Source organism: Diabrotica virgifera, chromosome 3 (assembly GCF_917563875.1).
Source record: "Diabrotica virgifera virgifera chromosome 3, PGI_DIABVI_V3a".
In the NCBI taxonomy this organism is placed as follows: Eukaryota; Metazoa; Arthropoda; class Insecta; order Coleoptera; family Chrysomelidae; genus Diabrotica; species Diabrotica virgifera.
In genome coordinates this window covers 274,631,900-274,650,902 of record NC_065445.1, presented here as the reverse complement: position 1 = coordinate 274,650,902, position 19,003 = coordinate 274,631,900, and the positions used below count along the sequence as shown (strand labels likewise).

Sequence of the window (19,003 nt, the reverse complement as noted above, 5' to 3'; positions counted from 1 at the left end):
CTCGTAACTGTCTCCTGCTGTATACTTCTTGGCACGAACTCTTCTTCTTATCGTTTCAACCGAAAAAGTTACACCTGTAGCTTCCAAAAGCTGCCGTTTGAGCTGCAGGTGAGAAATGGTTGGGTGTTTTCCAGCTGATTGGACAATTAAACGATCGTGGCAAGCCGTTTTTACTTTTTGGCGACTTTCCCTTGCTTTATTTTTAAGCTTTTCTAGTTGCTGTTACCTAGCATAGGTTTTGACAGAACGCCCTGTGTTACGCCTAGCTCTACAGCTATGTCCCTCTGAGAACATTACTTTCTCCACAAGACCAATATCTTTCCCCGTTTTAAGTTATATAACCCCACATGAAGCATATTTTCGTTTTTGGACGCAAAAGTTAGTTTATTTATTTTCGTTCAATTTGCAACTCAAGCAAATAATAACCTATACCGTACCGTAATTATAGATGAGCAGCATATTGATGTTTTAGTGGTACTCTTGAACAAAATTTATAGCTCAGGCACATTACCCAAAGAATGGTTGGCGTCGATCTTTATTTGCCTCCCTAAAAAGAAAAACGCAAGAGAATGCGGCGACTACCGCACCATTAGTTTGATGTCCCATGTGCTAAAGTTGCTACTGAAAGTCATCCATAACCGAATATATCATAAACTAGACATAGACATTAATGATACGCAATTTGGGTTTCGCAAAGGCCTGGGAACTCGTGAAGCTCTTTTTTCACTTAACATACTTATACAAAGGTGCCTGGACGTCAATCAAGATATATATGCGTGTTTTATTGACTATAATAAAGCATTCGACAAAGTACGACATGAACAATTAATGCATGTCCTGGAATCAAAGAAGCTGGACTACAATGACCTCAGGATTATATCGAATTTATACTATAAGCAACGAGCAAAAGTACGTGTTAACGATCAGCTGTCAGAGGAAATTGAAATCAGACGTGGAGTGAGACAGGGATGCGTGTTGTCGCCGGTTCTTTTTAATGCCTACTCGGAAGAGATCTTGAAAAAAGCTCTTGAGGGTGAAACAGCTGGAATAAGGGTAAATGGAGTTCCCATTAACAACATTAGATATGCGGATGACACTGTCATCTTAGCTGAAAATATTGGGGATCTTCAGAGGCTGGTGACCAGAATAGCAGAGTTTGGAGAAGAATACAGGCTAACAATGAATGTCAAGAAGACAAAGTTTATGAGCATATCGAAAACTCAAAGAAATAACGAAAATCTCGTCTTAAACGGATCCAATATCGAACGAGTCGATCAATATGCATACCTTGGAACAATGATCAACTCCACAGGAGATTACTTACAGGAAATCAAAATCAGGATAGAAAAGGCTAGAGCAAATTTTAACAAAATCAGGAAAGTGCTCTGCACAAGAGATTTGAAGTTGGAGCTAAGAGTTAGGTTGGCTAGGTGCTACGTTTTCTCGACTCTGTTTTATGGAATGGAAGCTTGGACCTTGAATGCTGCATCAATGAAAAAACTAGAATCATTCGAGCTGTGCGTGTACAGAAGAATTCTGAAAATATCGTGGACAGAACACGTTACAAACAAAGAGGTTCTGAGAAGGATGAATAAAGAAATGGAATCCTAAATACCATCAAAACAAGAAAATTGGAATATCTCGGACATATTACACGTGGAGAGAGATACTTGGTCCAACTGATTATGCCGGGAAAGATTCAAGGAAAAGAAGCATAGGGAGACGCAGAATATCGTGGCTGCGCAACCTGAGAGAGTGGTACGGATGTACATCAAATGAACTTTTCAGAGCAGCCATCTCTAAAATACGAATAGCTATGATGATTGCCGACCTCCGCCGCGGAGATGGCACTTAAAGAAGAAGATACCGTACCGAGCTGTACTATCTGATTGTTTTATCGATTTGTTTATTTTCAATAAAAACCTTTATTCTTCGCAACAATAACAAGTTTTTCAAAAGAAATAAAAAATACATGGTGATTCCATATAAGTTTGGGTCTGTGTATTTTTTCTTGTTCTTATGTTCACTGGGTACATTACTTTGTACGCAATCATCCTCTTCCATGAACATAGTTCTCTATGTTGATTATGAACTGGTACGATGAGTCTGCGTGTATTCCATTTGTTAATGATTTTGCTTGATTTGTTTTTTTACTATTTTGATAACAACTTTCTACTCGTCTACAATCTAATTTTTCTATAAGTATATTTTTGCGAGTTGTTCAGCAGTTGAATGTTTTTTTTAGATAATTTTAATACGTGTACTTTGACATTTTACCTTGATACTTTATAACGACGACACAATTAATATCTTGTCTGATTATCACTAAGTAATATGTATTCAAATTTTGATAAAATTTTTATCAGACGAGATCGTTTTTATTTTTAAAATCTCTAATTTAAGTTAAAAATAATGAAATCAATGAAAAAATTATAAAGATTTGCATCTTTTAAGTATCAATAATTGTGTTAATTTGTAAATTAAATGCTAGAGATTTGTACTTAGATTATAAACAATCACTTTGTTGCAACTAAATGCATAGCAATAAGAAAGGGCGCACTTTGAAGGGTACAACTGCAAGTAGATAATGCTTTAATCGAGCAAGTGAAAGCATTCAAATACTTGTATTGGGAATGATGGTGAATGACCAATGTGATACTCAACAAGAAATAAAATACCGCATCGAACAAGCAGGACAAGCTTTTATTAAATTTAAACCGCTACTTTGTAACCGCAATAATAGTATTTCCTTCAATCTCCGTTATAGAATGGTTAAATGCTCTGTATGGTCTATATTGTTATACGGCATGGAAATATGGACGTTGAAAATATCTTCCATTAGAAGTTGGAGGCCTTCGAAATTTGTATCTTGCAGAAAATGTTCTGCATACCATGGATAGATAGGGTGAGAAACTAGTAGGTTTTGAGAAGAGCAAATACTGATACGAGAATTGCTCAACTTGATCAAGGTACGAAAAATTGGATACATGAGCCATATCCTGATAGGGGAAAAATACGCAATCCCTCAACTAATCAACCAAGGAAAGAGTGAGTGCAAGATTTTTGATAAAACTTGTATCAGACAAGACCGTTTTTATTTTAAACTGTCTAAATTAAGTTTGAGAGAAATGAAATCAATGAAAAAAATAAAGATTTGCATCTTTTAAGCATCAATTATTGTGTTAAATTGTAAATTAAATGCTAGAAATGTGTACGATTACAAACAATAAGTATCTGGCAGATGCACTTGTATGCAAGCCAATAAACGAAGTGGAAGGGGAACAATAAGTTATCTTTGTAGATTTAAAATGAGATTTTCAGATTGAGGATATTCTATCAATAATTTTTATTTCTTGTATAAGCTATATAAACCAGTGTTGAAATTTTTCTTACAAAATGACGATTTATTTATTGCTTTAAAACCAGTTGATATATTATGCAAATGAAATTTGATGGATTAAGAGATAGTTATTGCGCATTTTTAAATGCGCATAAATTAATAATTTTATATTCATCATTGGCGCGCATACGGTAAGGGCCTGAATGATGTTTAAAGAAGAAAAGAGTATGTAACTGAGGTATTTCAAGTTAAAAATCATTTTTGAATTTTGATTTACTGCCTTAGTTAATGGTACACGACAATTAGACCGAAATCATTAGACCGAAAGCAGTAGACCGAACTGATTGGACCGAAAAGCACTTGGACCGAAATGGTAAATAAATTAAAAAAAGAATGTGTGTGTACTTTGTACGCACGTAAGAAGTTATACTTCTATTATATGATTTCAACGAAATAAATATACATTCAACAGGTTATTTGTATTTAAAGATTAAACTAATTTTTACTTACTACTTTCCAAAAATTTTTATTAAAACAATACTAAAATAAAAAAAAAGTTAGATAACACACGGATTCGAACCAGGGACCTCTCGATCTCCGGTCGAACGCGCTACCATCGAGCTAAACTCCATTTGCTTTGACAGCTTACAAGGTTTCTCATACATTTTGACAAATCTAATAGACCAAATGAGGTATAAAAGTACTTTAAAATTTAAAGTAAATATACTTACTATTATTATAAAATATTTTATTCCCGAGGAAGACAAATCCAAAGACACAAAAATTATAATAAATAATACATTTACTAAAAACACTAATATATTCTTTTAATGACTTATTTGCGCTGATACGTACGTAATTTAAAAGATTAGTAACGAACTACATAGTGTCTGTCTGCGCATGCGCCAGGGAGGTATAAAATTTCACCCTCGATCGTAAAGAAGTATAACTTCAAAAAGATTGCAGTAAATTGCTAAGATTTTGTATATCTGTCTTTTTGTTTATTGTGTTTTTTGTATTAGTTTTTATATAGACTGTGTAAATTGTTACTCTGTACAGTCTGATATAATTTTCATCCGTTAAACAAATTAGTAGGTAGGTAAAAATAAATTAAGGGTAGAGTGACGTTAACACCATTTAACTGTTTCTAATAACCATCCAAATAACATTTAGTTGTAATTACATAAAAACAAAAAACAAAGCAAAAAACACAACCTCTAAACTCGCCAGTACTTTGTGCTGCCAGTCCTGGATAAAGAGTGAAGGGAGTTTGATGTTACCCTTGCTCAGAGTACAATCCTGTTTGAGTACCCTGTATTATGTACCTAATGCTTTTCGGTCTTCTACTGTTCAGTCTAGGGAGGTTTCGGTAAAGTGCTTTTCGGTCTAATGAGTTCGGTCTAATGATTTCGGCCTCTTACAGTAAACCATAGTTAATATTATAACTATCGGATGGACAAGAGGGCATGAAGGCTGAACCAGAAGGACCAGGACGACATTATCCTTAGATGGAATAAGGAATGACCGAAGATGGAAAGGTCCAATCGTTTACATTGACGAAACAAAGGCCACGTTACTCAGTTGGAAGAGATGTGGGCATGGTTCTTTGGGTTGGGCTTCTGTTACAATGATAGATGTTAGATGAATAAATGATGATATGCGAATAGAGCTAATGAAACAACGATAGACAAAAGGTAAATAGATAACATTAACTGATGGTTTGACTCATGGACTCTAAGAAAACGTAAATACTGAATAAGTAAACTAAAAAAGAGAGGGCGCCAGGTATTTTGACCAATAAATACTCAAAGGAACAATTAACGATACGTAACGCAACAGAGAAATTAGTAATTCTACTACGACACTTAATGCTACAAAAGAAAAATTAGCAACGCTTCTACAACAACACAATAATATTCTAGTCTTGAGCTGTAAACAATAATTAATTCAAAAGCGACATCGTACACTTTAATAAAACATTTATTAAAATTCTCAAAACGAAATCTCAATATTTACACAATACGTACATAATATGCAGTGTAAGATCGCCAACAGCAAAATTAAGAAACCAAAAAAAAAATACCTAAACAGTTAATCTGTAAAACAAAAGTTGACGACATAATAACTATCGAATGTAATAATTATTATCACTGCATATAAATTGGTATATTCACCAACACCGCAAAACTCAAAAAATACGAAATGTAAAATGTAAGTGAACGAATAATAACTCTTATTTACAACAAAAAAAAAATAAACTGAATAGTTACCCAAAAAAATAAAAAGTCGATACTCTAAATAAAACTTAAAATTCTTACCGTTCACTTACAACAAAAAAAGAAAGAGCTCTTTGTTTATATATATACATATCTAATAATACTCAATAACACTCTAATAATACTCAGAAAAATATCTACATAATGTAAATGTTTACAGTTTAAATGGTCACCCATTTAAAAAAATAATCAATAATGACATAAACTTCATACTAAAAGCATGACCTACTTTTCAGAATATCACTATCACAAACTGAGCGAAAACTTTAGATCACTGAACTTATTTCACGGAAGAACACAAAAAAGGTCCTTGCTCTGGACACGCGAGAAGATATCTCTAAATAAGAATGCGTAACTTACGTGAAACAGATGTAGGGGATGCCCTTACAGGCATTCCTTATCTAGGCCAGGTCATATTATACCCAGCGGCAAAGTCGAAATAAAAGGAGCGACAAAGAATAGCTTTGGCCACATTCACAGCTGGGACTTGGGATCAGCCCTGTGAACAAAATGAATTATTCACAGCGAGTGTTCTATGAAGAAAAAGGGTTTTTAACGACTTACCAGACTAGTCCAGGCTGGTCCATCACAAAACAACTAACGTTCACCACATGACTCAAACAACGCAACTTACTGTAACAAAGTTTAACTCAGGAATGACCAAAATTCACAGATTTCTGCTTAAATAAGACTGACGGCTTGGGGACGCGACTTGTCAACGATAACCGGCAAAATAACGCAAAAGACGGAAAACATATTACATTGTGAAATAAAAAGAGAAGGAACTAGTAGAGGTGAGAAATTATCAATAGAGACGTATAAATTTACATTATGTTGATAGTTTCCCACCTTGAGACGTATCGGAGGAGTTTGGTAACTGCCACTCTGACAGAAGAATTTTATAAAATTTTCCTGTAACAGTTTACTCCGATAGGTTTAACCCTTAAACGCCCAAGGGTGAGTAAAAAATGTCCACCTAATGCGTAATCCCTTGTAACATATTTATTACGTGTTTAAAAATTTTTAAAAAATTATTTATTGTTAAAAAGACAGCTCTTTATCGAATGTTAATTTGGCCCTACCGATATTTTTGAAAATAAAAGTAGCATCTTGAGTTAAATATGGGTGGGCATAACAAGTACACCCTTGGTAAAACTTGTTACTAAAGGTTTCTATATAATTTCTCGTTGGTAGGAAGATAATCCATATAATTATCGACGTATAATTACATAATCTACACAATTATCCGCCAATGAGGGGGTTGAAAGGAAGAATATGGAGAAAACCGACAAATCTGACTTACTGGCTTTTACTAGTATGCTAATTTTGATGTACTTTGTAATTTTGTTGTAAGGTTTGTAAATTGTTTATATTAATATTTTAGACAATGCTGTGTTTATGAAGCATAAGATTCTTAAATTTAATCCATTTCCAACAACTCTCAATAAATATATTAGCTATTTTCGAGGTGGACATTTTTTACCCACCCTTGGGCGTACATGGAACCTAAAAAAGGTTGGGCGTTTAAGGGTTAAAGATGAGAAACTATCAATATAATGTAAATTTATAGGTTTTTATTGATAATTTTTCACCTCTACTACCTCTATTCCTTTTTATTTCACAACGTATTATGTTTTCCGTCTTTTGCGTTATTTTCACGCTTATTAGCGCACTCATCACATATTAATGCAAACTTACTGCATTTAGTTATTTTTATTACCTAAGTGAATCTTATCAATGTTACTATGAAAATATGATCAATCAAGCACATGCTTTGAAAATTATTTTAATATTTTTTAAATGATTCATTTAGTTGATAGAACTATTATAAATTATATATTTCGTTAGAATCGTCGTATGCACGGTATGCAATTCCATTCTTATTCTTATAATTAATCTTAGTCATTATTTATTTAGTGTGTATCAATGCATCACTTTTATTTGTTAGATGTTTCTTTATTAATTATTATTACTAATTTAATACATAATATATTAGTCCAAATTCGTTTCACATAAATATGGATGTGATACGTGGACCCTCTCAACCACTGATGCAAATCAACTGAGAATATTTGAGCGCAAAATACTAAGGAAGATATTTGGCCCAACCCATGCTTCGTGGAGAATTAAAATGAACCACGAGCTGGATGAACTAATGCAGATATTGTTAGATTTGTAAAGGCACAAAGACTAAACTGGCTTGGTCACCTAGAAAGAATGTCAGATAATCGAGCTGTAAAAGTAATCCAGAGATGGAAGCCCCAAGGAAATAGAACAAGAAGAAGGACATGTAAATGATGGATAGAGGACGTAGAGTTGGATATTAAAACCATGAACATCAGGCAGTGGCAGGACAAGACTCACAAAGGGTTATAGCGCCATTAGAAGAAGAAGAAAATTAGTCCAAATTCTAAAGACAAAAAACATATACAATAATAACAAACCTTAACTGGAATCAAAGAGCACACATTGTAATAGATAACGAACCCAGTCCAGAAATTGAAATCAGGAAGGGAGTTAGGCAGATATGTATTATGTCTCCACTAATATTCAATGTATAATATAGTGAACAGATATACAGTGAACACGTAAAGGTTGGAATAAATTCATTTTCTGGAAAATGGACGATTTTGGAAAAAAATCCTGAAACAGGTCAATTTTTATTTTTAAATTACGACTTTTTGGCATACACATCATACTAGTGACGTCACCCATCTGGGCGTGATGACGTCATCGATGATTTTTTTAAATGGGAATAGGGGTCGTGTGATAGCTCTTTTGAAAGGTAATTTAATTATCTATTCAGTAATATAAACATTTATATAATTATTTGTACAAGGTGTCCAAAAGAAATTTTTTAAATTAAATTTATTGACAAACAAAGAAGAATGCATGTAATTTATTTAGTCCACAATACATTTTACTGCTCTCAGAAAACAGAAAAAAATGTTAATTTGAAAAATAATCGTTGCTTTTCGCTTAAATTAAATGTTCAAACTGTCAAGAGGAAGGTGGGTGGTGGCTTTAGTATTGAATTTTAGCAAAAAAACAATATTTATTTGTCAAATATACATTATTTCCTATTTTCTGATAGCAGTAAAATGTATTTTAAGTTAAATAAATTACACACATTCTTCTTTTTATGTCAATAAATTTAATTAAAAAATTTTTTTTGGACAATCTGTATAAATAATTATGTTAATGTGTATATTATTGAATAGAGAATTGAATTACCTTTCAAATGAGCTATCACACGACCCCTATTCTCATTTACAAAAGTTATAGATGACGTCATCACGCCCAGATGGATGACGTCACTAGTATGATACATATGCCAAAAAGTCCCAATTTAAAAATAAAAATTGACCTGTTTCGGGATATTTTTTTAAAATCATCCATTCTCGAGAAAATGAATTTATTCCAACCTTTACGTGCTCACTGTATGATAATAATAAAGAAAACAAATATATACAAACAAACATGCATTTTAGGGGAGTGCAATTAGAACGACTATTTCACTAGACTGTTTTTAACTGATAAAACGTCATAGCAACACATCGTTTCCTACTGACAAAACTCATTAGCAACGTGATTTCTCAGCGACAAAATTATGACAGATCCGTCACGAAAGTGTCTGGTAATAACAAATAAATAAAGATTATATTTCGTTGATATGGTGCATTAATTGTCTCGTAAAATAGTCTTGTCGAATATCATTCGAGAGAAAATTATTTACCGGCAAAATTTTCTCCTGGTTTCATTCAAGTTCGTTGCCTTTTGGTAATTTTCGCTTATGAAATTTTGACAAAATCACTCGACTGACGTCTCGTGATTTAACTCAAAATTTAATTCGCGAAAATTGCCAGGCAACGAACTTTCATACCAGTCGAAAATATTGCCGGCAAAATTTTCTCTCTTATGATATTATACAGTACGTAAATCGTACAGCTGGACATAGGGAATATACATTGAGAGAATTGTGGCAACTGCGCTAACCTGTGTTAGTTGAAGCTTCTGTTTGAGTACGAGTTTTTGGTGCAATAGAGCTGTTAGAATGAATACAATGAGTGAGTGTTAAAGCAAGGCTGTCCATAAATAGATCAAAAACAAAGTTTATGATTAATGAGTTAATAATTTTACTTTACTTTTTAAAATACTATCTATTATTTTAAAAACCAATTTCGAAGCTAAACATATTTCCCATTCCCTTGGGCCAAAAATATTTAGCTACTGCATTATTGTCATATTTTGACGTTTATTTATGTCAGCCGAAATGACTTATCAATTTTTAGGTTAATGCCCCTTAATGCTAACAACCAAAATGTCATCGAGAGAGCTCAGTTGCCACAATGAGCTCAATATAATACAATGTATGTATTTATGTATCAAAATATATACAGTGTATGTTCCCTATGTCCAGCTGAACGATTTACGTACTGTATACGAAAACATGCATTGTTTCGGAAAAATTCAAACAAGCTTATATTTTTCTAAAACTTTTTTGTTAGTTTATATACATGTTAAAGTAAAAAGTTCTACTCGAAGATTTGGCCGCTAATTGTTTATTAATTGTTTAAACAATAACAATTGCTTTGTATTAATAATTTTAAAAATATCGTTGAATTCATCATTTTACTTTGATCAAATATGTTTCTATTTTGTTTTTGATTATGCTGAATCCGAATATGGCATTGCAATTTGAAAATTCTTATACAGAAGCTCTTATACAGTATGTCTGCGTAGCTAGGAACCACATGGAAAACTTTTTTATTATCAATTTTACGAAAAAAAGTTATTTTTCATAAAATGCTCTGGATAGTCAAAAATCTAAAACTCAACCATCAGATATCAAATTTTATCAATTTTATACGAATTATGTTAAAAATATAAATTTCGTTAAGGAGTAAAGTACCTTTATCAATAAATATCAAAAAATGCTATTATGAAAAGTTGTTTGAAATTAAAAACTATGTTTAAATATACAATTACATTATTCTAATCGAAAAATTTTTTTCAATTTTTTCTCAAATTACGGATACTTATCATCATTTTATTACAATTATGATAACTATTTTATTATCACTTTTACGAAAAAAAGTAATTCTTCATAAAATACTCTCCCTGGTCTAAAATCTAAGATACAACCATCAGATATTAAACTTTTTTAATTTTATACCAGGTATGTAAAAAATATGAATTTTTGTTAAGAGTTAAGGCCTTTATTATTCACAATATTTTAATTAGAAGGATGTAATTGAACACTAAAACAAATTTTTTAATTCCAAACAACTTTTCTTAATAAAAATTTTCGATATTGTAAAATTTAACCATACTTTACTCTTGAGTGAAATTCATATTTTTTGACATACCTCGTATAAAAACCAATAAATTTGATATTTATTGATGATTGCATCTTAGATTATACAGCGTGTCTACTTGAGTTGGAAACATATGGGAAACTTTTTTATTATTAATTTTACGAAAAAAAGTTATTCTTTATAAAAAGTTCTGCATGCCCCAAAACCTAAGATTCAATCATCAGATATCAAATTTTCTGAATATTATACGAGGTATGTCAAAAAATATGAATTTCGGTCAAGGGTAAAGTACCTTTATTTCTCTCAATATCGAAAATTCTTATGATAAAAAGTTGTTTGGAATTAAAAACTAAGATCAAATATGCAATTACATGCTTCTTATTGAAAAAAAAAAAAATTTCTCAAATTTAAGGATACCCAACATTGTTTTTAATTATTACAAATATGATAACTCGTTTATTATTCATTTTACGAAAAAAAGTTATTCTTCGTAAAAAGCTTTGCATGGTCTAAAATCTAAGACACAACCATGATATATCAACTTTTATTAATTTTATACGAGGTGTGTCAAAAAATATGAAATTCGCTCAATATTATAGCACCTTTATATTTCACAGTATTTCAATTAGAAGGATGTAATTGCATATTGACACATAGTTTTTAGTTCTAAACAACTTTTTTAATAACTGTTTTCAATATTGTGAAAAATAAAGGTACTTTACTCTTGAGTGAAATTCATATTTTTTGACATAACTCGTATAAAATTAATAAAATGTGATATCTGTTGGTTGCATCTTCGGCCTTATGACCTACAGAGCTTTTTATAAAGAATACCTTTTTTTCGTAAAAGTAATAATAAAAGAGTTATCGTATGTGTAATGAATCAAAACGAAGTTAGTATCAATAAATTTGAGAAAAATTTGGAAAATATTTTTTTCCAATTAGAAGCATGTAATTGCATATTTGAGCTTAGTTTTTATTTCCAAACAACTTTTCAGAATAAGCATTTTCGATATTGAGAGAAATAAAGGTACTTTACTCTTGAACGAAGTTCATATTTTTTGACATACCTCGTATAATATTCAGAAAATTTGATATCTGATGATTGAATCTTAGGTTTTGGGGCATGCAGAACTTTTTATAAAGAATAACTTTTTTTCGTAAAATTAATAATAAAAAAGTTTCCCATATGTTTCCAACTCAAGTAGACACGCTGTATACGATGCAGAGTACTTTATAAAGAATAACTTTTTTTCGTAAAACTGATAATAAAAAAGTAATCAATAGGTTCCAATTTATGCAGACATACTGTATAAGAGCTAAAAATTTTTTTTTGCTGAACATTTATTATTATTGAAGTTTATTATTAAATGTATTTTAGGTAATTTTTACAGAAAAAGTTTTGATCACTTTATATAAATATTTTTTTAGCTGGTAATTTTCGGTTTTTATATTACATTTTTGTTATCTTTCTTAATTTTCTCAAAAAGAAATAGTCTATTTCATTTCTAAAGTAAAATAATTTAGTGCATTTTAAAGATTACATCCTAAGCTTTAAAAAAACACTTATAAAACTGTAATAGATCTGTTCAAACTTGAGTAATACCTTCTTAAAATGGTGGTAATTCTATAATACTACGAAGATTTCAAAAATTACATTTTTTAAGACGTCATATCATTTGAATTAAATTGTTGAGATTTTTTTGAATGAAACATCATTTAGTACGATGCTTGAATTGAAAAGTAAGTTGTGCAAAATTGAGGGTTTTATAAGAATAATTGTATTAGTTACACATTTTTAAATAATTTTTAAACAAAATTCATGTAAGAGTCACTTTCCGCCCCCACCGTACTTATGCCCATACATTTTATTTCTTTTTATTATAACCATAAGATAGCTTAATTATTCTTCTTTTAGGTTTAATTTGTAAAATTTCATTTGATCTATTAGTTAAGGAATTACATTAAAATAATTCAACCGTGCACTTCGCCGTACGCTAGTTTACAGTGCGCCAATGTTTGTGAGAAGGGTGACTTAAGCGTTATAAATAAAAAATTATAGAAGATACAGATTTAATTTTAGAAAATTCTTTATATAAGGTTTTTTTTGTAAAATTTTCTGAATTTTTCAATGGTCAAGTCAGTCTAAAATTTATATTTTCGGAGTAATTTAAAAAAACATCAAACTTCGTAGTTCATTTGTTTAATAAAATATGAAGCACCCACTTTAGAACTTTTTGATATGTTGTTTATTAAACATTTCTTAATGAAATTACAAAAAGTTCTATCTTGTTTGATTTTTTCCGAAGTGATGTGCACTCCCCTAAAACAGCAATTTTGATTCTCTAATTTGTGTTCGATTTGTTACAGGGCACAATAATGAGCGAAGCAGAAGCCAACATTGGTACCCAACAGATACCAGAGGCGAGTGAGAGCCTCTTCGGCACCCTAGACATAGTTTTATTAGCACTCATCGTAGGAGGAATTAGTTGGTATCTCGTCAATAAACATAAGAAAACCAAAACGATAGCAAATGGTAGATCATATTCAATACAGTAAGTACAGTACTTTGTAGTCTTTGTCACTATGATCTCTTCAAATTCTTAGCTGCACGAAACCTGTTTTAGTTTTAGGCATTTTAAAATCATAAATATGATTTTAAAGCGGATACATATAAAATTAAAGTTTGATGTTAATATTGAGTGTAAATTAAACGTAACACTAAATAATTACTAAGTCGGGATAATATTATGAGGTTTTTTCCTGGGTTTTCTCTCATAATTTACTATGGAGCCACAAACACGAGAATTGTATTGCCATAGTGGGACATGGTTGTCCTTTTAAAGACAAATCACATGTTAGTGGAGCTTAGAGCATCGGTTAAAACGCGCCATCGAATCCTATTTTGGCATAAAGCCTTCACATCGTTCCATCGCCTCACCTCTTGTCTAGTCCATAATTGATTCTAGTGCAGGGGTTCCCAAACTACTTTTTCTCGTAGAAAACTTTAAAAAATTTACTGGTTTTGGTGGACCCCCAGCAGAAGTGGTATTTTGTAGCTGTGCACGTCAGTGGTGGGACTAGAAAATTGCCCGGGGGTGGGGGGAACTTGGCTGGAAAAAAATAAGACATTAATGAAGGTCGAACCGTCTTTTTCTTCTTTTTTTTCTCAAAATATCATTCCAAGCGATTTTACAGTGATTTGGAATTTATTTAAACTTTGAATTTTTTATCGTAAAGTATCAATGGAAAAAATAATGTTTTGATAGAAGGGACTCAAAAATGTGATTATTAGGCATTATAACAAGTTTCTTTATTTAAAACATGCTTTTGATCAAATTTTAGGGTAGAAAATCTGTAGAATACTGTTTTTTACATTTACCTCCATTCCCAAAATACATGTTCTTCTATTTGCTGAAAATTTGCCCAGAGATAGTCAAAACACAGGACTTTAAGTAGTTAAAAGAATTTGTATAGTTTTACAATACAAGACAAGTTACATGCACTAATATCGAGAGTCAAAATTATATAGTCCAGTCGGGTTAGCATTTGATCTTGCATGCCGAGCTACCCAAGCAAGATTCTATTTTTCTAAGCTTTAGGGGGTCAATACTAGTGTAAATTTAAAATCGCGAATTAATTCTGCCGTTGCGTTAGCCGCCATCTTGATTTTAAAAGAGAACCGTTTTTGCTCAATATCTCCGCCATTTTCAACTTTTCGACAAACATTTTAGGAACTGAAATTGTTCCAAATAAATCGTGTTTACAATAATTATTAATTTTTTTTTAACCATTTTTTTCGCACGGTCGATATTTTCCGAGTTAATTGTACTTAAAGTAGACGCCTATATTTTGACTCTGATATTATTCCACGCGTTTTTTTTATATTGTAAAACTATCAAAAAAAATTAACCACTTAAAGTCCTGTGTTTTGAATATCTGCGGGCAAATTTTCAGTCAAATCGAAGGACATGTATTTTGGGAAGGGAGCAAAATATAAAAAACGGTATTTTATTTCTACACAAAAATAAAATTTTTAATCAAAATAACTTATTATAATGCGTTATAATGACATTTTTGTGTCCCTGCTATTAAAACATTATTTTTTCCATTGATTTCCATTGATATATTACGAGAAAAATGGAAATTTGTTTAAATAAATACCAAATCACTATAAAATTTTCGTGGACCCCCACTTACAACTTGTAAACCCCGTTTTTATTTCACGTCAACGTAGACCACTTAGAGAATCACTGCTCTAGTGCCCTAGTCCGTCTCAATGCGGACCGTAATAAAAGTTTCCAGGCTTACTATTTAAGTATTTTATAGCTGTAATATCCAAACCAGCCTCTGGCCTAGATCGGATAAGCATCGACTGTTAAAAATTTGGCCGATCAGACAAATTTTTCACTGTAATTTTCAGTTTAATGTGAAATTTGGTAGTGGTACTAAAAAAATTCGTGCACTCGGGGGTTAAGGAAGTATTTGCAATACAGGAGCTAGTTTAACGAAGTGTGGTCGATCCAGTCCCACGTTCTAGACTATACTCCATTTTTTATACCCGTATGTTCCAGCAGGTGTATCAGATCTTCTAGGTCTGGATCCCGCGTATGAAAAAAAAATTTGATTAATAGCAAGCTGAAAATTTGTTAATAGCTTAAGGGTGTCTAGTCGGACGAACTTTGATATATGGGAACACTGGAACAGGGGCAATTTTAATTGTGGAACAGGTTAAAAATTTGGAACGGTCAGACTACGAAAACGGCACATCTATTTTGTCTGATAGAACAGACTTAAACTCTCCGAACAGAGATTAAACTCTCATGCAAAAATCAGATTGTTATTTATCACCAAATTGGCGTTTTAATGAGTGGAACATGTAGAATATGTCAAATGACAGGAATTATGACAGGTGATAAATAGCAGTCTGATTTTTGCATGAGAGTTTAATCTCTGTTCGGAGAGTTTAAGTCTATTCTGTCGGACAAAATAAATGTGCCGTTTTCGTAGTCTGACCGTTCCAAATTTTTAACCTGTTCCACAATTAAAACTGCCCCTGTTCCAGTATTCCCATATATCAAAGTTTATCCGACTAGACACCCTTAAGCTATTAACAAATTTTCAGCTTGCTATTAATCAACTTTTTTTATACGCGGGATCCAGACCTATTCGTTTTTGATGGTGTGACCAAAAATACGAAGAATGCTTCGTAGGCATTTGTTTACAAATACATTGCAGTTTGTTTATAAGCATTGTCGTTCAAGCTATCAAATGCTTGGAACTTTGACACTCGACTGGAATATTTGGATCTTTGTCTTTGTGGTATACGCCAGATCTCCAAACTAGACTTAGCGTGCTGAATGCTTGCTGAGCTTACCTCAGGTTCCTTGATAACATATATGAAGACATCACAAATATGGGAATACGAATAGACAAATACAGAGTTGTAAAGCCAGTGATTGTAAAAGCCATCATTGCACAGTGAATAAAGCAACAAATTTTTAACTGTTTAATGTGTTTCAAAGATAACAGAATTATCAACAGTCAGTGTCGCTACAAACTAAACCATATTATTAAACACGTTCTGCATCGACTTATTCTGGCTATACCACTTCTAGATTTCAACACAGCAGGTGTCTACGACTCCATCGCCACCGTAGTAATAGCGGTTATATTCACCTTCAATCCAAGATTTAGATAACTTTGATGTATTTTAATCCTCTTCTCTTTTATGTGCATCTTCTACCCTGATACGATATGCTTCTGGTTTGTACCATCCCTTACCTTCCATCTAGTGCAGTAGTGGGCAAACTTTTTTAATGGGGACCACAAAGTTCAACAAATTCTATAGAAGGGCTAGAATTATAGAATAAATGCATTTTGTCTTAAAACTATCGTATACTATCCATGTCGATTCACCCTTGGCGGGCCGAATTAAATACTTTCGTGGGCCGTACTTCGACCATCACTGATCTAGTGGTTTGTATTTATCATTTCTTTGTCTCCTACGTCGTCTTTTAGATAGAGCAGACACACAGTAGACTTTTATTCTGTATAAAATGATGTATGTTCGTTGGAGAATTAAGTAACAAAACTACTGAAGGAAATGCACAAGTTTATTGAGATGTTAACAGTTAGAGATACAAAACGATACTGAATACTGAATTCTAAATTAATGAATACAAAATTTCTTAAAACCTTTCATGGTCCTGGCACATATCATTGACACCTCGAAATTATCAGCGTGGATGTTTCTCATCTCCGATGTAGACTAGATATTGGGATAAAAACGCACACAGTGGCGTGCTCGCCATAACAGTAGTAACTTCGACGTCCATTTCAAACCCAATTGACTGAAAAGGGTCGCCTGCTAACGAAGTATCTATGTATAAATTGAAGACCCAAGTGGACGAAGGAGGTATGTTACAAAGCCTACCTGTTGAGATATGGGCAGTTAAAGTTTTTATTCGTCTACTTTTATCAGGAAAATATTGTTTGTGTTGTTTGGTTTTATTTATATTGCTGTAAGCATTCCTTTAGTACATATATATATATATATATATATATATATATATATATATATATATAATGTTGATTATTTGTTTTTATTTTTAGTATTTTTCCTACAAATAAATAAAAACTGTACATACCGCCTTCTTCCACTAATTTCGAAGTTATTTAGCTAGATTTATTAAAAAAAAATTTAAACAAATTTAAAAAATCAATTTTTCCAACCCGGTATGGTGGTAGCTGGATATTTACGATACTGGAATGGGGTTTGTTTAACAGGAAGGCACTATGTACTCATAACTTCTTTATTTGGTTAAACTAATACCGTATAAATGTATTCAGTTGATGAGTGACATTATTCTGCTCTATCGGCAGCAACCTCTCAAACCTAACTAACTAATTCGACTCAAATATGATCGTGTTCCCTTATTTATCAAATACTTCGTTTTGTAAATATGTTTGTATATATTCTCGTTAGTGTGTCAAAATGAATAATCACAACCTTGTTGAGTAAGCAAAACGTGGACTTTAACTAAGGTGTTCTACTTTGAAATTATTATAACAAATAGGCGTAATATTTATTGTTTTATAAATAAATATCTAACGAATACTTTAGTTAATTTAAGGATTTCTAAAAGATCTAAATAATGAGATAAATCCCATTATATCATCCCCCTTAGAAAAGAAAATTTTCTGAGCCATGTACCGTGCTTCCTTTTTCCTCCCCGAAGAGAAGAAAATTTTCTTACTATCACCATCAATCTCAACTGACTACGTTATATGTATAGATTTATACAAATTTTTACAAAAAAAATATATAAACAAAATTTACAAATATATACAATTTATTTCACTAATTATCAAACATCGTCTATTCTTAGTTAATTCTTTTCTTATGACTCGCGAAAATCTATACTCAGAAATTGTATTTTATACTTTACTTTAATTTCAGAGGTTTAAAAAAAAATTACAACTCCTTCATTTGAACTTACTTGTTAATTCTACTTCTTTACTAGACCCTTAAGACAAATCTTTTGATGTTCTCCAATTTTTAATATTCTTCTATTAGAAATTATCTCTTTTTCTTATTCTTCTTCTTGTCTGGTACTTCACAATAACTACATATTTCTTCATTTTCTTTATACCTAGTACTTTCTTCATCGTGTACTATTAAACAAAAATCTTCTTCTTCTTCATATTTCTTCATTATTTCTTTATCATTTACTTTATATTTCATATATCTTCCTTCCTATATTTGTATTATTTTCATAGTTCTTCATTTATATATCATTTGCTTCATAAATTCTTCATTTTCTAACCCTTACCTACTTGGTGGGTAGTTTTTCGCAACTTTATATCCTTGCATTTGCTTCCGGTCCTTTTGCACGTCCTTAGTCGTGAGAAGGTTTGTTCCAAAAAGACAAAATGGATACTTGTGCACTTAAAAAATCTTCTACGTCTCGCATCCCTAAATTCCTGTCTGAACCTAGTGCTCCCCCTTAGTTGAGAATAGGATTACTTCAAAACAAAAAATGGGTATGCTAATATTTTCTAATTTT

At 31.7% G+C, this 19,003-nt stretch overlaps 1 protein-coding gene across 3 annotated transcripts in view; it reads left to right on the top strand.

Annotated features, from left to right (window-relative positions):
* Positions 1–19,003, top strand: part of LOC126881725 (NADPH--cytochrome P450 reductase) — a 217,556-nt gene that overhangs the window by 107,908 nt on the left and 90,645 nt on the right. For all 3 annotated transcript variants that reach the window (XM_050646180.1, XM_050646178.1, XM_050646179.1), the window contains exon 2: positions 13,305–13,489. In XM_050646180.1, the coding sequence (XP_050502137.1) occupies positions 13,314–13,489 (176 nt within the window). In that variant the 5' untranslated portion in view covers positions 13,305–13,313. The remainder of the gene's footprint in view (positions 1–13,304; positions 13,490–19,003) is intronic.